The sequence below is a fragment of the Microcaecilia unicolor genome, chromosome 9 (assembly GCF_901765095.1).
Source record: "Microcaecilia unicolor chromosome 9, aMicUni1.1, whole genome shotgun sequence".
Classification (NCBI taxonomy): domain Eukaryota; kingdom Metazoa; phylum Chordata; class Amphibia; order Gymnophiona; family Siphonopidae; genus Microcaecilia; species Microcaecilia unicolor.
In genome coordinates, this window is record NC_044039.1 from 201615079 (window position 1) to 201640522 (window position 25444).

General features: G+C 43.4%; 1 protein-coding gene across 4 annotated transcripts in view; it reads right to left on the bottom strand.

Moving 5' to 3' along the window:
* Positions 1-25444, bottom strand: part of PAPOLA (poly(A) polymerase alpha) — a 277966-nt gene that overhangs the window by 96401 nt on the left and 156121 nt on the right. For all 4 annotated transcript variants that reach the window (XM_030215241.1, XM_030215240.1, XM_030215239.1 and 1 more), the window contains exons 11-12: positions 24893-25013; positions 12930-13014 (exon numbers count right to left, since the gene is read on the bottom strand). In XM_030215241.1, coding sequence (XP_030071101.1) covers positions 12930-13014; positions 24893-25013 — 206 coding nt within the window. The remainder of the gene's footprint in view (positions 1-12929; positions 13015-24892; positions 25014-25444) is intronic.

The following is a 25444-nucleotide window of genomic DNA, read 5'->3' on the forward strand; positions in this document are numbered from 1 at the left end:
GTTCCCATTTTCAAATACAGGTTACAATTTCTTAATGAACTTTCTTCTGCCTTACTGGTGATCTGTCATCACTTCTTTCATCTCAACAACTGATTAGTTCCTCTCTGCCTCTCCTTTGTACTCATCACCACTACAGGCCAGATTCATTTCAGCAGCAATAGGTAATTTATACACCGATATTTAAGGGGATAATCTCCAAACTGGTTCCACTGACTTTTTCCAAAGCTATAGATATAAAAATGGGGGACAGTCCTGTCAGAGTAAATTTCAATGCCAGACAATTCTGATTAAAAATCCAACTAATTAAATAACTTGGAACAAAAAAGAATTATTTGTATTGGTGAAATCTAAGTTCAGTGAATGAAATAAGCTATTTTGTACTGTATTTTCTTTGGGTCTTATTAAATTGCAGGGAAAACAGTTGTCAAAACACAAATGAATGTCTAAGCTAATAAAGAACTTACCATTTCCACAGCAAACTGCTCCCAGTGTATGCATTATTTTTTGGCTACACAGATAGCTAAAAACATTCACAATTAAGTAATGAACACTTTTCCACAGTATTTTCTGCACAAGTTTATTCTATACTTCTGATGCCTGGATACTAAAATGCTTTTTTGCTAAAGGAACTGTTTTTATCACACTATGGAATGGTACATAGTATATAACAGTAAAATGCAACCAGAAAGGAAAATACAAAAAAACACTGCATTAAAGTTCCTGATTTTATTATCCAGAAACATAGAAACACAGAGACATTCTTGAGTTTTCTTTTCTCTTTTTTCCACATATTTATTAGCAAACAATATACAACAGTCTTGTTCATATTCATACAAAAAAATACAAATGTAAAATGCATCAACGATGACTAATCCCCCCCCCCCCTCCACAAAATCGATCTTAGAACGGTTTTGGCACCACCACATCTTAAAAGAAAAAACTCAATTCTCAAAATATACTTCTCTACCTCTTAACCATAAGCAATCCTGATCTCATGATAGCAAACTTCTAACTTTTGCTAAACATTTGTTAAATTTGGCAATATGGACAAGAAATGCACAATATGCACAGTAAAGCCAAAATCATGGGTCTTATGATGGCATTAAAACCTAAACCCATGTATGGTAAAGAAAACATACAAGTTAGTCTAAGATTTTGTTTTTACCACTGGTGGTGTGGCTATGTGTTTCAGTGGGCTCTTGGAAAAGTTGACAGTCCTACGGACACCACCAAATTTGTGCAAATTTTAAAATATTTTAATGTAGTACATCTTTTCAATGAGCTATTTCCCATCACTTTACTATTAGAGTGCAAGCATTGTTACTAAAGAAAGCACGTGGCAACATTTTACTGTTAAAAGGACCTTACTACACAAGCAATTTTAAGCCAACCCTTGAGAATATATACAATAAGTCCAGTAGTGTAGTAATCATCTCTGAGCTAAAAGGATTGAAGAGTCAGTGCCTACACAATTGTTACTCAAATCAATTAGCAGCACTGTGCAATAAGAGGATTACTAGAGGTATTATATAATGTTTCAACTGATATACAAAAGTGATGGAGTACAGTATTCTAGTGTAACATAAAGAGTCAGGGGCTTAACTTGACAGACATGCTTGTCCTATTTTTATACAAATTGATGACCGCAAACCAAATGGCATTAAACATTTGGAAATTTTAGATATTCTTACTATCAAATAAAATGATGGACTAACTTATAAGATCAAACTGCCTTCTTCAACAAAGCATAACTACCTTTATAAGCACCCAACATCCATAAACCCCCAAGGAACAGTCTGAATTTGAATTAGTTTAGTTAATTTGTCCCACTTATTACCTAAGGTGAAAATAATTACCATTTCATTTTACTGGAGCCAGAATATCGAAGATAATTACCTGTAGCAGGTATTCTCCGAGGACAGCAGGCTGATTGTTCTCACATGTGGGTTGAAGTCCGCATCGGCACAGGAAACGGCAAATATTTCACCAGCAAAATAAATTTTTTTTTTACCAGAGCCATCTAGCACGTGAAATGCGCATGCACAGACAACTTCCCGCCTGTCGCGTCAGCGTGCCTGCTCAGATTAATCAAAAAGCACATAAACAAACGAACAACTCCTCCAAAGGGGAGGTGGGCGGGTTTGTGAGAACAATCAGCCTGCTGTCCTCGGAGAATACCTGCTACAGGTATCTTCACTTCCTCCGAGGACAAGTAGGCTGCTTGTTCTCACTTGTGGGGTATCCTTAGCAACCAAGCTCACTCAAAACAATAAACATTGGTCAACTGGGCCTTGCAATGGCGAGGACATAACATAGATTCACCTGAAATCATAAACAACTAACAGAGTGCAGCCTGGAACAGAATAAAAATGGGTCTAGTAAACCCGAACAGATTCTGCAGCACCGACTGCCCACTGTTGCGTCGGGTATCCTGCTGAAGGCAGTAGTGAGATATGAATGTGTGGACTGATGACCACGTTGCAACCTTGCAAATCTCAATGGAGGCAGACTTTAAGTGAGCCACTGATGCAGCCATGGCTCTTACATTATGAGCTGTGACATGGCCCTCTAGAGTCAACCCAGCCTGATCATAAGTGAAGGAAATGCAATCTGCTAACCAACTGGAGATTGTGCATTTTCCAATGGAGACTCCCCTCCAGTTGGGGGTCGAAAGAAACAAACAACTGGGCGGACTGTCTGAAGGGCTTTGTCCACTCCACCTAAAAGGCCAATGCTCTCTTGCAGTCCAAGGGCGGAGAGCTCCTCTGCAAGTACCTGTTTATGCTGGGAACTGTATGAATGAGCTCCTGGTGGACAATTTGGAGGTTTGGATTCCAGATTAAGGGTGTATCCTAACTGCACTATTTGAAGAACCCACCGATTGGAGGTTATAAGAGGCCACCTTTGGTGAAAAAATATCAACCTCCCTCCAACCAGCAAGTCGTCTGGTACAGACACATTTATTGAGGCTATGCTTAACTGGAGCCAGACAAAAGCCTGTCCCTTGCTTTTGCTGGGGAGCAGCACGGGCCATAGACACACGCTGTTGACGAGTGCGCTGGGGCTGAGCCTGGGCAGGCTGCCGAGAAGCAGGAGTGTACCTACGACTACTCCTCTTCCCCCCCCCCCCCCAAAAAAAAATACCTCCTGGATGAGGAGACAGTAGAAGAAGGCGCCTGATGGGAGAGAGAATCCATAGCATCATTATGCTTCTTGATCTGATCAACAAGATCCACTACTCTTTCACCAAAAGGTTGTCCCACCCCCCCCCCCCCCCCCCACCAAGGAACATCCGCCATTCGCTGCTGGACAGAATGATCCAGGTCAGAGACACACAGCCATGAAAGTCTGTACATCACTATACCCTGAGCAGAGATCCTGGATGCTAAATCAAAAGTGTGAAATGTACCCCTGGCCAGGACCTTTCAACACGCTTTCTGCTGCCTGACCACCTGGCGAAAAGGCTAGGCCAGCTCTGTAGGAACTGCATCAACCAAGTTCAACAGTTGCCGTATTGAGTCCCTCAAGTGCACGCTTGTGAACAGCTGGTATGACTGAATCTTGGCGGCGAGCATAGCAGCCTGATACGTCTTCCTCCCAAAAGAATCAGGAGTTCTAGCTTCTCTGCCTGGGGGCGCCGAAGCATAGTCTCTAGTACTCCTGGCTCTCTTGAGGGCGGAATCCACCACCATGGAATTGTGGGGTAACTGGGACCTCATCAATCCAGGTTCACCGTGGATCCGATACTGGGATTCAGCTTTCGTCGGGACCACGGGACCAGAGGGGCTGACCAGTTTCACATAAGGACTTCCTTCAGTACCTTATACAGAGGAACTGTTACAGCCTCTTTAGGAGGAGAAGAATAATCCAGGACCTTGAGCATCTCAGTCCTGGGCTCACACTCAACCTCCACAGGGAAGGGAAAAGCCGTAGCCATTTCCCGGACAAAAGAGGAAAAAGGCAGATTCTCCAGTGGAGATAGTCTCCTCTCTGGTGGAGGGGAAGGATCAGAGGGAATCCCAAAGGACTCATCAGAAGAAAAGTACCTGGGATCTTCCTCTGACTCCCACGAACGCTTCTGCTCAGTGTCCGATAAAGCCTGTGTCAAAGTACTTCGACACTAAACCTGCCTCGATGCTGAGGAACAATGTCCTCTATGGCGATGTCGAGAGGCCTACGGCCAATCCGACTAAGCCGAAGCTCCCTCCACCAACGTTGAAGCCTCAGGCGGCACTGCAGGAGAAGGGCCAAACACCGTTGCAGCAGATGGTACAGAAGGCGCAAGCACCCCTGACACCAAAGCTGACTGATGTAGCAGTCCCTCCAGAAGTTCTGGATGCGCTCGTCGAGAGTCACCATCGGAGAAGGCTGCGGGGTCGATGGAACAGGCGGTGACAGAATCTGTAGAGGTTCGGGAGCAGGTATCGAGCTGCTAGGAGACCAACGCATCGGCACCTCCTGTATCAAGGGGGAGCAATCCCCTCGGCACTGACGCTTCTCGGGTGCCGATTCTCTCAACGCCCCGAAGCTCCCGGTACCGTGTGTCGAAGGAGAACAATGATGGTGCTTCTTCACCTTCGCTCGACACCCGTCATCGAGACTCCTCGGTACCGATAAGGAAGACGTGGAATCCTAATGTCTCCTCGGGGGCCGGATCAGACGAAGCTCAGTCCAGGGGGGCCTGCATAACTGGAGGCCTCAAGGCAGGTGGAGACCCACTCGATGCATCACTGCTCCCAGCGCAAGTTGGTCTCTCATCAGCCATTACCTCTGCTCCTGACGTCGATGCTCCTCTGGTCAGTACCGATATCGACAGACTGGAGTGAACCCCTAAAAGCTTTTCTCGTTGGGCTTCTCGAGACTCTTGGGTCCATTTCTTCATACGAAGACACAAACTACAAGCGACTGGGCTATGGTCGGGCCCAAGGCACTGGATACACCAGGCGTGGGTATCGGTACCCGAGATGGTCCGGTTGCACCGAGTGCAACGTTTGAAGCTGCTGGGTGTCTTCGATGACATGGAAGGGAAAACGGCTTCAGGGAAATCAAAAGACGCGACTGTGCCTCAAGAGAAAAAAGGGCACAGAAAAGAAGGGGCTAACCCAGCCGCGCTGAAAACAAAGGAAACTTTAAAATGGGACAAAAGTAAAAGAAACTACAGGAAATGTTTTTTTAAAACTATAGCGAAAAGCCAAAAACTCATGAAGACTCTTTCCTGGGCCTGAGAGGGGAGCATAAAAACTCTACTGCACCTCAACGCAGAGAAAAGAAAACTAAGGAGGCATGCTCACACGACAGGCAGGAAGTCGTCGGCACATGCGGTGTGTACGCACCAGAAGGATCCACAAAACTTTTTGCTGGTGACAAATTTGCTGTTTCCAGGGCCAACGCGGACGTCGATCCACATGTGAGAACAAGCAACCTGCTTGTCCTCGGATAAAGCGAAGATACATACCTTTAGCAGGTATTCTCCGAGGGCAGCAAGCTGATTGTTCTCACATGTGGGTCGACGTCTATGGCGGCCCACAGGAATGCAATTTTTCAAAACAAAAGATCCTCAAAAGCTTTGATAGAACCTTCTGGCGCGCGGGGTGCGCGCACCGCGGCCATCTTCCTGCCTGTAGAGCAAGAGTCCTGCTCAGTTATATCCAAAAGCAAAAATTAGAAGAACAACTCCAAAGGGGAGGTGGGAGGGTTTGTGAGAACAATCAGCCTGCTGTCCTTGGAGAATACCTGCTACAGGTATGTATCTTCGCTTTCTCTGAGGACAAGCAAGCTTCTTGTTCTCACGATAAAAATGGGCCTAGGGGGGTGGAGTTGGATTCTAAACCCTGAACAGATTCTGCAGCACTGACTGCCCAAACCGACAGTTGCATCGGGTATCCTGCTGAAGGCAGTAGTGAGATGTGAATGTGTGGATGGATGACCACATCGCAGCCTTGCAAATCTCTTCTATAGTGGCTGACTTCAAGTGAGTCACTGATGCCGCCATGGCTCCAACACTATGAGCCGTGACGTGACCCTGAAGAGTCAGCCCAGCTTGGGCGTAAGTGAAGGAAATGCAATCTGCTAGCCAATTGGAAATGGTGTGTTTCCCGACTGCGACCCCCCTTCTGTTGGAATCAAAAGAAACAAACATTTGGGCGGACTGTCTGAAGGGGCTTGTCCGTTCCACGTAAAAGGCCAATGCTCTCTTGCAATCCAAGGTGTGCAACTGACGTTCAGCAGGGCAGGTATGAGGACGGGGAAACAATGTTGGCAAGACAACTGACTGGTTCAGATGGACCTCCGACACCACCTTCGGCAAGAACTTAGGGTGTGTGCGGAGGACTACTCGGTTGTGATGAAACTTGAGATAAGAAGCATGCACTACAAAGGCTTGAAGCTCACTGACTCTACAAGCTGAAGTAACAGCCACCAAAAAAAAATCACCTTTCAGGTCAGGTACTTCAGATGGCAGGAATTCAGTGGCTCAAAAGGAGCTTTCATCAGCTGGGTGAGAACGACGTTGAGATCCCAAGACACTGGTGGAGGTTTGACAGGGGGCTTTGACAAAAGCAAACCTCTCATGAAGCAAACAACTAAAGGCTGTCCAGAGATAGGCTTACCCTCTACATGACAATGATAAGCACTAATTGCACTAAGATTAACTCTTACAGAGTTGGTCTTGAGACCAGACTTTGACAAGTGCAGAAGGTATTCAAGCAGGGTCTGTGTAGGACAAGAGCAAGGATCTAGGGCCTTGCTATCACACCAGATGGCAAACTTCCTCCATTTGAAAAAATAACACCGCTTCGTGGAATCTTTTCTGGAAGCAAGCAAAACCCGGGAGACACCCTCAGAAAGACCCAAGGAAGCGAATTCTACACTCTCAAAATCCAGGCCGTGAGAGCCAGAGACTGGAGGTTGGGATGCATAAGTGCCTCCTCGTTCTGCGTTATGAGGGTTGGAAAATACTCCAATCTCCACGGTTTTCCAGAGGACAACTCCAGAAAGAACCAAATCTGACATGGCCAGAAAGGAGCAATCAGAATCATGGTTCCGCGGTCTTGCTTGAGTTTCAGCAAAGTCTTCCCCACCAGAGGTATGAGAGGATACGCATATAGAAGGCCCGTCCCCCAATGAAGGAGAAAAGCATCTGACGCTAGCCTGTCGTGGGCCTGAAGTCTGGAACAGAACTGAGGGACCTTGTGATTGATCTGAGTGGCAAAAAGAGCCACCGAGGGGGTGCCCCACTCTCGGAAGATCTTGGACAACTCCCATGTTGAGTGACCACTCATGAGGTTGCATTAGCCTGCTCAATCTGTCGGTCAGACTGCTGTTTATGCCTGCCAGATACGTGGCTTGGAGATACATGCCATGATGGCAAGCCCATAGCCACATCTGAACGGCTTCCTGACACAGGGGGCAAGATCCGGTGCCCCCCTGCTTGTTGATGTAGTACATCGCAACCTGATTGTCTGTCTGAATTAGGATGATTTGACTGGACAGCCGATCTCCTAAAGCCTTTAGAGCATTCCAGACCGCTCACAACTCCAGGAGATTGATCTGAAGACCTTTTTCCTGGAGGGACCAAACTCCATGATTGTGAAGCCCATCTACATGAGCTCCCCACCCCAGGAGGGATGCATCCGTTGTCAGCACCTTTTGTGGCTGAGGAATTTGAAAGGGACATCCCAAGACCAAATTGGGTTGAATTGTCCACCACTGAAGAGAATTGTGAAAATTGGTGGATAGCTGGATTGCATCCTCTAGATCCCCCACAGCTTGGAAGCTAGGGTCCATTGAGCTGATCTCATGTGAAGTCACGCCATGGGAGTCACAAACTGTGGAGGCCATATGGCCTAGAAGTCTCAACATCTGCCAAGCTGTGATCCGCTGAGACGCTCTGGCCATGGAAACTAGAGACAGAAGATTGTCTACTCTCGCCTCAGAAAGATAGGCGCAAGCTGTCTGTGAGTCCAGCAAAGCTCCTATAAATTCCAGGCGCTGAACTGGGAAAAGATGGGACTTGGGGTAATTTATAACAAACCCGAGTAGCTCCAGCAGTTGAATAGTGATCTGCATGGACCAGCCAGTCGTCGAGATAAGGGAACACATGCACTCCCAGTCTGCGTAGCGGCGCTGCAACTACTGCCAGGCATTTTGTGAAGACCCTGGGCGCAGACGCCAGGCCAAAAGGCAGCACACAATACTGAAAATGCTGTGTTCCCAAACGGAATCACAGATACTTCCTGTGAGCTGGAACTATCGGGATGTGTGTATAAGCATCCTTTAAGTCCAGAGAGCATAGCTAATCGTTTTTCTGAATCATGGGAAGGAAGGTACCCAGGGAAACCATCCTGAACTTTTCGCGGACTAGGAATCTGTTCAAGGCCCTTAGGTCTAGGATGGGACGCATCCCCCGTTTTCTTTTGCACAAGTACCTGGAATAAAATCCCAGCCCTTCTTGTCCTGGTGGAACGGGCTCGACCGCATTGTCCTTGAGTAGGGCGGAGAGTTCCCCTTCAAGTACCTGCCTGTGATGGAAGCTGAAAGACTGAGCTCCCGGTGGGCAATTTGGAGGCCTGGATATCAAATTGAGGGAGTATCCTAACCTATTTGAAAAACTCAACAATCAGAGATTATGAGAGGCCACCTTTGGTGAAAAAATGTTAACCTCCCTCCCACCGGTAAGTCGTCCGGCACAGACACTTTTACAGCGGCTATGCTCAGCTGGAGCCAGTCAAAAGCCCATCCCTTGCTTCTGCTGGGGAGCCACAGGGGCCTGCCTTGGTGTACGCTGTTGACGAGAACGAGCACGCTGGGGATGAGCCTGAGAAGGCTGTCGAGAAGAAGGATTGTACCTACGCCTATAAGCGAAGGGAGCATTCCTCCCTCCCCTGAAAAATCGTCTACCAGATGAGGTAGAAGCAGAAGGCACCCAGCGGGAGAGATGGTACATAGCGGTTTCCCGCTGCATGATCTGATCAACCACTTGCTCGACCTTCTCACCAAAAATGTTATCCCCTGGCAAGTGACATCCGCAATCCGCTGCTGGACTCGATTGTCCAGGTCAGAGGCACGCAGCCATGAGGGTCTGCGCATCAGTATACCTTGGGCAGCGATTCTGGATGCAACATCAAAGGTATCATAAGCACTCCTGGACAGGAATTTACGACACGCCTTCTGCTGCCTGACCACCTCCTGAAAAGGCTTGGCATGCTCTGGAGTGAGCTTATCAACCAAGTCCGCCAGTTGCTTCACCGTGTTCCTCAAGTGAATGCTCGTGTAAAGTTGGTAAGATTGAATTTTTGGCCGCGAGCATAGAAGCCTGATACGCCTTCCTCCCAAAACAGTCTGGGGTTCTAGATTCTCTTCCCGGGGGCGCCGAGGCAAAGTCTCTAGAACTCCTGGCTCTCTTGAGAGTGGAATCCACAATCATAGAGTCTTGAGGTAACTGCAACTTCATCAACTCAGGTTCTCTGTGAATCCAATATTGGGACTCAGCTTTCTTGGGAATGGTGGGATTACTTAACGGTTTCATCCAGTTTCGCATAAGTGTCTCCTTGAGCACATTATGCAAAGGAACCGTGGATGATTCCTTAGGTGGCGAAGGATAGTCAAGGACCTTGAGCATCTCAGTCCTGGGCTCATCCTCAGATACTACTGGGAAGGGAATAGCCACAGACATTTCCCGGACAAATGAAGAGAAAGAAAGACTCTCCGGGGGAGAAAGCTTTCTTTCTGGTGAAGGAGTAGGATCAGAGGGAAGACCACAAGACTCCTCAGAAATACCTGGGATCCTCCCCTTCATCCCACGAGGCATCCTCATTGGTATTGGACAAGAGTTCTTTAACTGCAGTCCTAAACCAGGCCCGTCTTGACGCCAAGGAACCATTTCCTCTATGGTGATGTTGAGAAGTTGACTCCCATGCCGGCGGCGATGAAGCACCCTCCAGCAATGTCGACGGGGAGTCGACCTGGGTGGCAGCAGACATTGGCGTCGGAGACTTCACCACAGGCATAGAGCCAGCTGCCGCTTCCACCGACAGTACGGAGAGCGCAAGCACTCCCGGTACCGGAGCAGACTGATGCAGCAGGCCCTCCAAAAGACTTGGAAGAATGGCTCGGATGCGCTCGTCTAGAGTCGCTGTCGAGCAAGGCTGCGGGGTCAGTTCAGGAATCGGCATCAGACTCTGTGGAGGTTGAGGAGGCGGTATTGGGCTGCCCGAAGACTGACACCTCTTGTATGGAGGGTAAGTGTTCCTCCCGGCGTTGGCACTCCCGGTACCGAAGCTCCCGGTACCGTGCTTGGAAGGAGACCAATGAGGATGCTTCTTTGCTCGATGCACATCATCGCTACTCCTTGGAACCGACGCGGAGGGCGTGGAATCCATACGTCTCCTTGGGGTCGGGTCTGAGAGTGGTCAGTCCCGAGAGTGGTCGGTCCCATGGGCTCTGTATAGCAGGAGACTTCGAGACAGGTGGAGACCCACTCGACGGCTCACTGCTGCCAGCGTGTGGTGGTCTCCAGACAGCCATTACCTGCGCTCCTGAAGTCGAATGCCATCCCCGGTGCAGATATCGACGCTGCCAACCTCGGTACCGATGTCGACGTACCGGTCGAAGCTCCAAAAAGTTGGTCTCAAAGAGCTTGTCTTGACGCCTGTGTCCGCTTTTTCAAGCTAAGACACAACTTACATGCGTTTGGGCGATGGTCAGGCCCAAGGCACTGAAGACATCAAGCGTGGGGGTTGGTACCTGAGATCGACCGGTTGCACCAAGTACATTCCTGGAAGCAGCTGGGAGTCCTCGATGACGTGGACGGAAAAATAGCGGCAGCGAGATCAAAGTTCGGGATTGTGCCAAAAAGGAGAGCACAAAAAAAGAGAAGCCGTGGCAGAAGCAAAAGGAAACTTAAGAAGGGCAAAAAACTAACATGGTAAAGGACTTTTTTTTTCAAATGCAAGGTAAGAAGTAGAGAGAAAAAAAACCTAAGAAAACCGGAGAAAATCTCCGGAAAAATGGCCAAAGGCTCTTTTCAAGGGGTCAGATGTGACGACAAAACGCTGCCTCTCTTCACCACGGAAAACAGGTAACTGAGCGGAACTCTCGCGTGACAGTCGGGAAGACAGCTGGTGCTTGTTCGGTAGAAGACTATCAAAGCTTTGAAGATTTTTTGCTTTGAAAAATTTCGTTCCTGGGAGCTGCCGTGGACATCGACCCAATCGTGAGAACAAGCAGCCTGCTTGCCCTTGGAGAATACCATTTTCACACCTAGAATGGTTAGATGAGAAGCGGATAAAACAAGTTAAAAAAAAATGAAGTGCCCCCTAACTAGAACTCACGGTAAGTTGTATTTCAGTGAAGGTTTATTTAATCCAGTTTCTTCTTAGAAAAAGATTTAACCTCATCCTCAGATTTGTCTGCCTCTAATCCAGCTATGGACATAAAAATGCCCCAAAAATGAATATTCTCAGCACACTTTTCAAAAGGCATTCTGTCTTTTTTATAGTGGTGGTGAAGGATCAACATTAAGGTAGATATTTTAAAATTCCATTGTTGAGAGTAGTAATATGGAATAGCTCCCAAGACTTAATTGTTCCTAGTGGCTCACTAGATATATATATATATATATTTTTTATTTATTTATTTATTTATTTATTTTAACATTTACTGATCATCAGGGCAGATACATCATAGGGATTACACATGTACAGAACACTGTGTAAAATAATAAATAAAAAATCTAAATGACTAATTAATTTACCTGTATTCTAACAGTTGTCTATAGCTCCTTTTCAAAACAGGGTCCTATCATGGGTGGACAAGGTTTCATCATAGGGCTGCATCAGAAAGTCAGTTCTAATATATTTGGAAGATTTTTTTTATGCCTATGAGGTACCTGCTTTGATAATCAGTCAGTGTGAAAAAGTGGCTGTGGCTCAGGCTTTTTCCTTGCAATAATTTTAGTTATATTAATGTTGGATTATTTAAAGTGTTGAAACTGCTTTGGTGTTCAATAGTCACTTGTGGTGCCTAATTTATAATTAAATGGCTTATTTCCAAAACCCTCTAAGTCCAATTCAACTAATATGGACCAGCGAATTTTGGAAATAAGCCCTTCAATTCTTCACCACACTTTTTGTACAGTTAACAGTAAAATGCTTCTACCCCTGCCCATCTCACCCTAATCCCTGGATAATCACATTCTCTATCCTCCTTCTATTGATATTTAAAAATTCCTAATGGATCCTTTGAAGGTACAAAACAAAATTCCATGTTGACTTAGGCCTTTAACAAATGGACTATGAAAGCTTCTAGAAGATGGATTGTGGCTAGGTGTGAAATCTTTACAATTAGCAATAAAACTAACAATTATCAAACTCAAGTATCAAACTTGTGTTAATCCAATCCCTTTAATATGCTTCTGAAGCTGAAGCCACAGCCAAAGAAATTGAAACTACCCCTGCTCCCTCAATAAATAAAAACTGGCCTATAAGTATGCCACTGTGCTAGATGCCACAAAACATTCTTTTCCTTAAAGCTGTGAATGACATTTTCTCTTCTCTCCGTAGCTACTGCCTATAACCCTACAACTCAAGGTACATTCTAACTGGAGACTTCTGGTATCAAAATCAGTTTAAATTTGATTATAGAGTGCCTCTGCGGCACAAACACCTAGAGCAAACGTGGAATGCTCTTTCATGTTTGCTAGGATTTTGAGAGGAAAAAAAAAAAGAGCGCCAAGTTGTGCTTCATTCTGAGCCAATAAAGCTGTATGCTCTAAATAACTAGCAATTTTTTCAAAGATGCTTTTCCTCAGGGTCTTAGAGCAAAAGTTTCTTATTCACTGAAAGAAATTCCACACATACCATATCGTTTTCTTTTTTTTTTTTATTAACAAAATTATACCAAACATTTCTTGCAGGATTAAAAATACATACTTGTACTTCTGAAAGAAGTTTGGAGCTTCAAAAAGTTTGGACCACTCTGCTTTACCCAGCAAAATTTCATCTGTGATGGCGAGACCTGTATTGTGAAAGATATTTCATAAAATCCTAAGTAGATTAGTGATGAAATCAAGCCTAATAAATTTTATAATATTAAGAATCCCTATGCTAAATGAGTTGTCTTATTTAACATTCTGTATGAACAGACTTGATTAACTTGGATAATCTTATTAAATTCTCTGTCTATGGTGTTTCATTACCAATCATTTCCTTGTTAATATTCCAGAATAGACAAGTACTACTGGTTAGTTCTGAATGAGTTGAGCCACCTGTATAATCTGAAAAGCCAACTGATGGAACAACCATAGTACAGCACAACACAACACATTACCACCTTTATGGCGCTAGTATTAACCATATGAAAACTAATGTAAGCAATTAGAATAAAAATTTAGTTATAATGGTTTGGTTTATTTACAACTAGAAATCATTTCAGTAAACAAGAACACCTGCAAAAAAACCATAACATACAAAGATATGGCTTCAGTAAAATTTAGGATATTGTTCTCCTTACCTCAGGTTATTATGAATTAGAGTGAATAGAACTTGAACATTTAAGGGCCCTTTTACTAAAGCTTAGTGCGCAATAAATGATAAGAAGCCCTTTTTAAACCTATGGGCTTCTTAGCATTTTGTATGTACTAATTCCATTAGTGTGAGCTAAGCATTAGTAAAAGGGCCCCTTAGCGATTTACATAAATGTAATCTTTCCCTATTCTGTGCCTATGAAATAAAGCTTAACTACTACTACTACTACTACTTATCATTTCTAAGCGCTACTAGACGTCACTTAGCCATCTCTCTCCTCTTTAATCTGTTCAAAATTCTGCTGCACGACTAATATTCCGCCAGTGTCGTTATGTTCATATTAGCCCTCTCCTCAAGTCACTTCACTGGCTTCCTATCCATTTCCGCATACAGTTCAAACTCCTCTTATTGACCTATAAGTGCATTCACTCTGCAGCTCCTCAGTACCTCTTCACTCTCATCTCTCCCTACATTCCTCCCCGGGAACTCCGTTCACTGGGTAAATCTCTCTTATCTGCACCCTTCTCCTCCACCGCTAACTCCAGACTCTGTTCCTTTTATCTTGCTCCACTATATCACTGGAATAGACTTCTTGAGCCGACACGTCAAGCTCCATCTCTGGCAGTCTTCAAATCTAGGCTAAAAGCCCACCTTTCTGATGCTGCTTTTAACTCCTAACCCTTATTGTTCAGTGCCCATGTTTTATCATTCTCACCTTAGTAATTCCCTTATCCCTTATTTATCCTATTTGTCTGTCCTAATTAGACTAAGCTCTGTCAAGCAGGGACTGTCTCTTCATGTTCAAGTGTACAGCGCTGCATACGTCTAGTAGCACTACAGAAATTTAATAGTAGTATATAAAAAATAAACTGTGAAGTTACATTTGCAGAAGCTGTGTGCTTGAAAAAAAGCACACCCAATGAGGTGGGAGGGGGAGGAAATGGGACTTGATATACCACCTTTCTGAGGTTTTTGCAACTACATTCAAAGCGGTTTACATATATTCAGGTACTTATTTTGTACCAGGGGCAATGGAGGGTTAAGTGACTTTCGCAGAGTCACAAGGAGCTGCAGTGTGAATCGAACTCAGTTCCCCAGGCTCAAAGTCCACTGCACTAACCACTAGGCTACTTCTTCAGGCAGCGAATACCATTCCAAATGTTCACTGATAAGCTACACATTTCACTGTGGAAATTCCGTGCTATTGCATACTGCAGAATATGCACAGAATTCTGTGAAGCAGCTGGCACATTGGGCTTCTTCCTCCTCTGCCAATTTAGACCTGACTGCGAATGAGAACTGGCAGAGAAGGAATACGTGACAAGAAGTGCAGCGGATCATTTCCTCCTCCTCCTGCTACATGATCTCTGAAGGGGGGAAGGTGCCGCAGAGCAAGACAAGTGTGCCTTGAGGGTGAATGGGCAGTGGGGGAAGCAGAGCAAGGTGTGATAAGGAGATGGAGAACAGCAATGTGAGTATGCCATAGGGAGGATGGGTTGATACAGGCAGAGCAAACTGCATGTGTACTGGGGTTTGAGGGCACAGAAAGCTGGGAGTCTACCTTGGGGATGGGAGGGGGAGAGCATGACAGATGAGGAGAGGAGAAAGAATAGGACAGGTCTTGCTTCAAGATAGAGGGAGAGAGAAGTACAGCTGGAGAAGACAGACAGAGGAGGGAATTTTAGGCCTTTTGATGGAGAATTCTGTGCAAAAAGACTACAAATAAATGCCGAATTTTGCGCAGAAATTCCTCCAGGATTAACTTTGTAACAGCTTCTTTTTTCCATTCCTGTGGTCTAGGGATAGAAACATTTACCAGTGAAACATCCGTCTTAGTAAGGTCCCTCATTTGCAGTTCAGGACGTCAGGCTCAGAGATGTCAAATTGAATGATGTGCTGTGTACGAAGCTGGGCTTGCTTAATGTTCAATCTGGCAGAAACTTATTATATAGAATAACTTAAATAGTTGATCACCAATTTAATTGGCAGTGGATTACTGAAACCTGGTTCTAGGATAGCAATAATGCAATGCTCACCCCAGAGTGTCACCTTCTGTTTAAAAATAGAACTGAAGTTGGCAGCAAGGTTTTTTTGTTTAATTTGTACCCCGTGCTTTCCCATTCATGGCAGGCTCAATGCAGCTTAGGTACTTATTTGTACCTTGGGCAATGGAGGGTTAAGTGACTGCAGTGGGAATCGAACCCAGTTCCCCAGGACCAAAGTCCACCACTCTAACCACTAGGCCACTCCTCCACTCCATATACTTTCCACACTCCATATTGACAGGGGTTATTTTCAGATGCCTCTGATTTTTTTTGCCTGATCTTATACTACCTGAAATCTTTACCTGCTGCTTTTTTTGTAAGGAACTCTACAGATCCTTAACAGTTCTCTTGACCTACTCATCCTATGTCATTTTAGTATTCATGCCAATAATATATTAAAACTGAATAGGACGCTTAGTCCTCCACAGAAAACTTAGGGTGGAACCAACATATGGGCTCTCCAACTCATCCTGCTGATCATATCCTGCAACTTGTGTTCTCTCAAGTACTTCAATTCCACATGAGGAATTTTGACACTAGAGACCAACATTTGATCATTTTTTTTAAAATTTATTTTGGTGCATTTGTACCCCACATTTTCCCACAGGAGCAGGCGCAATGTGGCTTACAATAATTCTAGAGGAAAAAATACAATGCAAAGATGACTCAGGTACAGTATGAGACAGGCAGGGAATGGAACAGAGGAAAACACGGGGTGAAAGATAGGGGCAAAGCAACCGGCAGATAACCATGTACAGTCAGGAAATGAGAGAGGTTAAACATAGGAGTTGCCATTGGAATAAGCTTTGGCGAATAAGAATGTTTTTAAAGACTTTTTGAACAGGTGGTGGTAGCAGTCACTACCTCACACAGAGCAGAAGACTAACAATTGTATATGACATCTAGACCTTTTTCTTGAGTGGCGACTCCTAATACGGAAGCTAGCATCAAGTAACTCTTTTATTCTTTCCAATATGCATCACTTTGCATTTGTCCACATTAAATTTCACCTGTCATTTCGATGCCCAGTCTTCCAATATCCTATGATCCTCCTGCAATTTCTCACAGTCCACATGTGATGTAACAACTTTGAACAGTTACATAAGTACATAAGCATCACCATGCCGGGACAGACAAAGGGTCCATCGAGCCCAGCACCCTGTCTCCGACAGCGGCCAAAAGAACAAACCATTTGTCCCGCCCATCCCAGAGATAGTGGATTATTCCCATGTCCATTCAATAACATTCTATGGCCTTTTCCTCCAGGAAGCTGTCCAAACCTTTTTTAAAGTCCGCTAAGTCAAACGCCTTAACCACTTTTTCAAGCAACGAATTCCAGAGTTTAACTACGCGTTGAGCGAAGAAAGATTTCCTCCGATTCGTTTTAAATTTACTACACTGCAGCTTCATCGCATGCCCCCTTGTCCTAGTATTTTTGGAAAGCATAAACAGACGCTCCACATCAACCCGTTCCATTCCACTCATCTTACAGACCTCTGAAGAGCCCCAGCCTCTTCAGCCTTTCCTCATAGGGAAGTCGTCCCATCCCCTGTATCATCTTTCTCGCCCTTCTCTGCACCTTTTCTAATTCCACTATGTCTTTTTTGAGGTGCGGCGATCAGAAATGAATACAATACTCAAGGTATGGTCGCACCATGGAGCGATACAACGGCAGAATAATATCCTCATTTTTGTTTTCCATCTCTTTTCTATTAATACCCAACACTCTATTTGCTTTCCTAGCTGCAGCAGCACATTGAGCAGAAGGTTTCAACGTATCATCAACGATGACACCTAGATCCCTTTCTTGGACCGTGACTCCTAACACTGAACCCTGCATGACGTAGTTATAGTTTGGGTTCCTCTTTCCCACATGCATCACTTTGCACTTGTTCACATTAAACGCCATCTGCTATTTAGACACCCAGTCTCCCACTCTCGTAAGGTCCTCTTGTAATTTTTTACAATCTTCCCGCGATTTGACGACTTTGAATAACTTTGTGTCGTCAGCAAATCTGATTATCTCACTAGTTACCCCCATCTCTAGGTCATTTACGAATATGTTAAAAAGCAGAGGTCCCAGCACAGATCCTTGAGGGATCCCACTAACTACCCTTCTCCATTGCTAATATTGACCTTTTAACCCTACTCTCTTTCCTATTTTTCAACCAGTATTTAATCCACAGTAAGAAACTGCCTCCAATCCCATGTCCCTCTAATTTCCTCCGTAGTCTTTCATGAGGGACCTTATCAAACGCCTTCTGAAAATCTAGATACACAATATCAACCGGCCCCACCTTTGTCCACATGTTTGTTTACCCCTTCAAAGAAATGCAGCGGATTGGTGAGGCAAGATTTCCCCTCACTAGATCCATGTTGACTTTGTCCCATTAGTCCGTGCTTTTGAATGTGCTCTGTAATTTTGTTCTTGATAGTCTCTACTATTTTGCCCGGCACCGACGTCAGACTCACCGGTCTATAATTTCCCGGATCTCCTCTGGAACCTTTTTTAAATATCGGCGTTACATTGGCCACCCTCCAATCTTCCGGTACCACGCTTGATCTTAAGGATAAATTACAAATCACTAACAGTAGCTCTGCCAGCTCATTTTTTTTAGTTCTATCAGTACCCTGGGATGAATACCATACGGTCCAGGAGATTTGCTACTCTTCAGTTTGCAGAACTGCTCCATTACGTCTTCCAGGTTTACAGATATTTCATTAAGTTTTTCCGACTCATCAGCCTCGAATACCCTGTCCGGCACCGGTATCCACTACTACTACTATTAAACATTTCTATAGCGCTACTAGACTTACGCAGCGCTGTACAAATCAACATGAAAAGAAGTATCCCTCCCAAATCTTCCTCGGTGAAGACCGAGGCAAAGAACTCATTTAGTTTTTCTGCTATTTCTTTGTCTTCCTTGATCACCCCTTTTACACCCCGGTCATCCAGCGGGCCAACCGATTCTTTTGCTGGCTTCCTGCTTTTAATGTATGTAAAAAACTTTTACTATCAGTTTTCGCCTCTAGCGCTTTCTTTCAAAATCCCTCTTTGCCTTTCTTATCAGCGCTTTGCATCTGACTTGACATTCCTTATGCCACTTCTTTTCTTCATTCGGTTCCTTCTTCCATTTTCTGAAGGATTCCTTTTTAGCTCCAATAGCCTCCTTTACCTCATTTTTTAACCATGCCGGCTGTCGTTTAGTTTTCCGTCCTCCTGATACATGGAATATGTTTGGCCTGGGCCTCCAGGATGGCGTTTTTGAACAGCATCCACGCCTGTTGTAGGTTTCTAACCCTCTCAGTCGCTCCTCTAGGTTTTTTTTTTTTACCGTTCACCTCATTTTATCATAGCTTCCTTTTTTAAAGTTAAACGCTAGCATATTTGACTTCCTATGTTTACCTTTTTGAAATCAAATTTCAAAGGCGATCATGTTATGATCACTGTTGTCAAGCGGCCCCCAGACCGTTACCTCCCGTACCAGATCATGCGCTCCACAAACGACGTCTAGAATTTTTCCTTCTCTCGTCGGCTCCTGTACCAGTTGCTCCATAAAGCTGTCCTTTATTGCCATCTCTCTCCTCTCCAGTGTGTCCAAACGTCTGCAGCACGACTTATTTTCCGCCAAAATCGTTATACCCACATAGCCCACTCCTCAAGTCACTTCACTGGCTCCCTGTCCGCTTCCGCATACAGTTCAAACTTCTCTTACTGACCTTTAAATGCATCCATTCTGCAGCCCCCCATTACCTCTCCACTCTCATCTCTCCCTACATTCCTCCCCGTGAACTCCGCTCACTGGACAAATCTCTCATGTCGTCCCCCTTCTCCTCCACTGCTAACTCCAGACTTCGTTCCTTTTCCCTGGCAGCACCTTATGCCTGGAATAGACTTCCTGAGCCTGTACGTCTAGCTCCATGTCTACCTGTTTTCAAATCTATGCTGAAAACCCAGTGCTTTTCACCACTACTCAATTGCCCTCCCCCCTTGTTCCTTCTCACCCAATACTTACCTCACCCTTGTCTTGTCTGTCTGTATTTTCAGATTGTAAGCTCTATTTTTATTTATATCCCACATTTTCCCACCAATTTACAGGCTCAATGTGGCTTACCTTTACCGTGGTGGCAATTGCCATTTCCGGTTGACAGAATTACAAATGGTACTGCATTAAGGTGCGTACATACATTGTTAAGAAGAATGCATTATGGTACATATATTGTAGAGAAGAATACATTATGGCATCATAAATAGCTTGGACTGTTACAATCACCATCCAAGAAAAGTAACATTTTATTGGTTACTTCTAATTTAATTTTTTGAGCAGGGACTCTCTGTATTAGGTATTCAGCGCTGCATGCATCTGGTAGCGCTATACAAATGCTAATAATAATAATAATTTCATCAAGGAAGTTTATCTCCCTAGCGTGCCCTGTTACATTAACCCAGTCTATATGGGGGTAATTAAAATCAAATTTAGCCAATGTTTCTACAATTGTGATCAAGGTGTTCAAAGGCGAATGTGGCAATCGACAGTGAAAGATTGTGGAGAAAAAAAGACCTCAGTGTTACCGGAGACACCTCTTCTTTAAAGGACACACCTTTTGATTAGAGATGGCACCTCGTTAATCGTTAGTCTTAAAAAAATCTCCACATTACTTATATTCATGATCCAAATACTACTACACCTTATCAAACACCTATGGTTTGAGACACTGCTGTTAAATTAGAAGTAACCAATAAAATGTTACTTATCTTGGATGGTGATTGTACAATATTCTTCCTCGGACTAATACAGTCTCTTAATTTAATCGTGCACTTTCATAAACTCCCGACAGGGAAACCCTGTTTTGCCAACAGAAGGGGAAACTCAGGGGAAATTCTTTTCTTAAACACATCCAAGCAAATTATACGTCTTGTGGTCTCCGTTTGGCATCGGTACAAAATGGCGGTCTGCTTCTTCAAACGTCCTGCCTATGTACTTTGCGTGTGACGTCAACTGATGCCTCTTCCACTCATCTATACAAATCTCTTTAAAAAAAAGCTTTCCATTCGATGGAGACATTTAAACCCATTGGAATCACTGACTGTAATATAAATATCCATCATTGCTCTTGTCTTAATAATCGTCTAATGTCACCTCTTCGTTCTGTTACTTTTATCTGTTCTACAATGATACATTTCAATTCAGAAAATGTATGTTGTTTCATCAAGCAGTATGTTACAATGGGTTCATGTGTTTTTTCTGCTTGTATGCAGTGCCTGTGTTCTATCAATTGTATCTTCAGAGGGCAAGATGTTTGCTCTACATTGTGTAAATTATACTGACAACTTATGATGTATATGACGTTGTCTGATGCACAAGTAGTTGTAGCATAAAAGGGATAAACCTTGTTTGTGCGTGTGTCTATGAACACATTCAACTCAATCATGATGCCACACACAGAGCAATTGCCACAAGCCTTATGGGAACCTTCCTTGGCACTGATTGTACTAGTGCGGTTCCACGTGTCAGCGAGACACAATGTATTATTTGCTTTTCAAAGAAATAACAACTTGAATGAATCAGTCTCCCAATGTGCTGCTCCCCTTCCTATAACTTTTCTTGCTCCGTTGAAAAGAAAAACAATTCTTAAAACTGCCTTATCTTCCAGCTAAAAGCTGACCTCTCTAGTCTGTACTACTTTGCATCTTTACCCTAGAAATCTAGAAGAACCTAGGAACCTGCGCTGGGAGAGTACTGTGAATTCTTAAATCCTTCACTAGCTTCCAGCTCCTCAAAGAGATTCATACCTTTGAATGACAGCTTGTGAAGGTGTGCTTTGGAGGCTACATGCTGATACTGCCACCACTGACTTGGCAGAAATCCAAACCAGATTATACAACGAATCTTCTGAACAACATGGCACTCCTGACTCCAAAAAGGCCATCCCTTCTGGAGAATCTTGCAAATAAGTTCCTGTGAAGGAACATGTGTCTTGCAAATGCCAGAGTAGGGTTCTGAATCACAGGCTGGAGGTGCTTAGTGCTTAACATGCTACGTTTCCCCAACACCTGTCCCCAATGTACAGGGTTGACGGCAGAACCCTGTAGTGGCAAAACAAGTACTATGAAGCACTATGTTCAGCCCTGTATGTACCAATATGACAAAATATATGGCTTCATAAATACATCGCACTATCCAGCATTAACAAGCTGATTAAAATATGCAAACACAGATGTTTCATCTATAAATCCTGTTGCTTCATGAGGTTCAACCTGGCACACAGACAGAACACCAATTACCTAAACAAATTCACAATACTACATGAATCGCAGTCAGGATTTCAATTGCAACTGGAAACAATGTGCTACTCCTACAATTCGATATGTCCAGCGCATTCGACATGGTTAGCCACCAAATACTCTCGAATATCCTAGACTACTTTGGGATAGGAGGAAATGTACTAAGATGGTTTAAAGGCTTCTTAACAGCAAGAACTTATCAAGTGATTTCTAACTCAAAAACGTCAACACTATGGAAACCTGAATGCGGAGTGCCACAAGGATCACAGCTCTCACCAACCCTTTTTAACTTAATGATGACACCCTTTAACCAAATCGCTATCCAACCAAGGACTCAACCCGTACATCTATGCAGACGATGTCACGATATACATCCCGTTCAAACAAGACATAACCGAAATCGCAAATGAAATCACACACAGCCTCCAAATAATGAACTGATGGGCGGACGCATTCCAACTAAAGCTAAATGCAGAAAAAACACAATGTCTCATCCTGTCCTCACAATACAACACAAACAAACCTAACACCATAAACGCCCCAGACTACACCCTTCCGGTCTCAGACAGCCTGAAAATTCTGGGAGTCACAATAGACCGAAATCTCACATTCGAAGACCATTCGAAAAATACAGCAAAGAAAATGTTCTACTCAATGTGGAAACTTAAAAGAATCAAACCTTTCTTCCCAAGGGAAGTATTCCGCAGCCTAGTACAATCAATGGTGCTAAGTCATCTAGACTACTGCAATGCCATTTATGCCGGATGCAAAGAACAAATCATTAAGAAGCTTCAAACCGTTCAAAACACAGCAGCCAGACTCATATTTGGGAAAGCGAAATACGAAAGCACCAAACCCCTAAGAGAAAAACTACACTGGCTCCCACTAAAAGAACAAATTGCGTTCAAAGTTTGCACCCTGGTCCACAAAATCGTTCACGGGGAAGCTCCGACCTATATGTCAGTCCTCATAGACTTGACAATTAGGAATGCAAAAAGATCATCATGCACATTCCTCAATCTCCACTATCCTAACTGCAAAGGGCTAAAATATAAATCCATATACGCGACCAGTTTCTCATACATCTGCACGCAGCTATGGAACGCACTACCGAAGACCATAAAAACAACGCAAGACATAACCATCTTCCGAAGGCTACTGAAAACAGATCTTTTCAAGAAGGCATACCATAAACACCCATCTTAAATACTAAATAGTAACACTATACATGAACTATACAAAACCGAACTCTTATGACATGACTAACCTCTTTGATATGCATGATCAAGCAATACCTCTTTAAACCTTATGTTGAATAGGATCTCTCTATAGACGATGACCTAACGTATGTTACAATCCAATTTATTACTCAGGAACCCTCATGTAATACCATAATTTATTCTTCTTTACCATGTATGTATGCACATGGTATACATATATACCATGATCTGTTCCATATATGTTATGTTCCATGTATGTCACCATGTATGTATGCACCTTAATGCAATACCATTTGTAATTCTGTTACCGGAAATGGCAACCGCCATTACGGCAAATGTAAGCCACATTGAGCCTGCAAATTGGTGGGAAAATGTGGGATACAAATGCTACAAATAAATAAATATATATATAAATAAAACAAGGTTCCCAATGTTCAAGTTTACCAGAATTGATAACATTGCCAAGTATCAACAGTACAGCTGCAGCTTGTGATTTCTCTATAAAAAGGCTGCAGCTTGTGATTTCTCTATAAAAAGGGGCTCAAGAGACATGGGCTGCTGTGTCAACATCCCACCCACTGGAGCAGAACGATCATCTGAGGGACACGTTGACAAGTGGAGACCCGCATCAGGTTGTACGTGCCATGTACCTGTGTATTAGTGTTCTGTGAGCCAGAGTGACTTTATACTTCAAAGTCTAGTCATGGATCCAAGTATGTTTACACTCGAGTTATTTCTGTAGTGAGATTGGCTTTGTCTTCATACCAGTCTTTCTTGTATTATATTTATTGCTATTGTATTATATTACCTGGGTGTAGACTTAGTTCCTTCTATTATTTTGGCACTGTGGGCTTGGATCTAAAGGGGGTATACATTTGCACCTGACACTTACCTTACCAATGTTAGTCTTGGTTTGGGGACCCATTTCTTCCAGAATACCCCACCACCACCCCAAAAAAGTATGCTGTCTATTGCGCCTACAATCCTACTCTGGCTAACAGATGTGACAAACCTGGCATTTCATCCCCATCCCAGACAAAAATCAAAAGATGAAGCCAAAGGGAGGGGGCCTCACTCTTGGTCAAGACTGCAAAGTTATTTGCACAGAAAGGGACAAGCGGCTTCTAAAGTAACGTGATTTTATTTGAAGCTGTGTTCTCCTGTCAGGAACAGAAAATACTTAACAGGTCTCTTGCTACCTTGGAGGCCTTCAAAAACAGCCTTTCCTAGCAAATCCTCTCCCTAAACACAGCAGACCAAAGTATCTGCCAGAGATCAATCAGTATATTGGGCTTGAGCAGAAATTTTGACCTCAGCCCAAAGGGGAAGTAAAGCCTCACCCCTCTGGTTCCACTGCTGCACTAGACCAGATTATTTGTGGAAACAGATAAATACTGACTAGATTATGGAAGTCAGGAAAATGGTATCTTTAATTTCTTAAGAAACAGTTGGTCTGGTGCTTTTGGAAATATTATTGCTCTTAATATTAAAATTAATAATTCTTATTCTGACAAGTACTGAATAAATGTTTTGATTTTATAGTTTATGATGTACTGTTGAGTACTGATATGTTTGTGTAACTCGCCTTTTTGGTGAGGATTGTCAAAGTAGATTAGATTCTCCGCTGCAACAACCTTATAGAATAGTTAACTTGGGGGGAGGGGGGAGGAAACAAGTCATCTGGACTGGTCTGGGTAATAATAAGAAAGTAAAATTTAAAGATAATTGTTTAACACATCAATATTCAATATATAAAAATTGATCAATATAGCATTAAAATTTTAGAACTGTAAGAGCTTATAATAAAAAAACATTTACCTTGTTTGAATTCCTCAACCATGACCATCCGTGTAGACACAGACACGTTGTAGGTTGAGTTCTGCTGTGGATATGCTGGTGTAATAATTGGCATAAGATGGTACCTATCACTGGGATTCACCTACACAACAACAGCAGCCAATTACTTTGTTGAGAAACATGTTAATCAAAAAAAAAAAACAATACTTATATCTCAAAAAGTTACAAAAACAAACACCAGTATTATGCATAGAAAAATATTTTACAGCACAAATATACAAATTATAGTTCACATCAAGGAGAACTTAAAGGAATTGTACACTGCATAAGACAAAAGAAAAACTAAAAAAAAGGAAACCATGAAGCACTGTTTAATCTTTCAAACTCCTATCTTACATAAAGAAAACAAACAAAAATAAAATTATACCTTCTCCTTTTCAATAAGAAAAGTTTGAGTAGGGTATTAGGTTCTGAAATAGGACGGGGACACTAATTCAGGTCACAAAAATTTTTTTTTCCAATTTAAACACAAATCAAATCATTACATTTGTATTGTTTCAACAAGAAATAGTA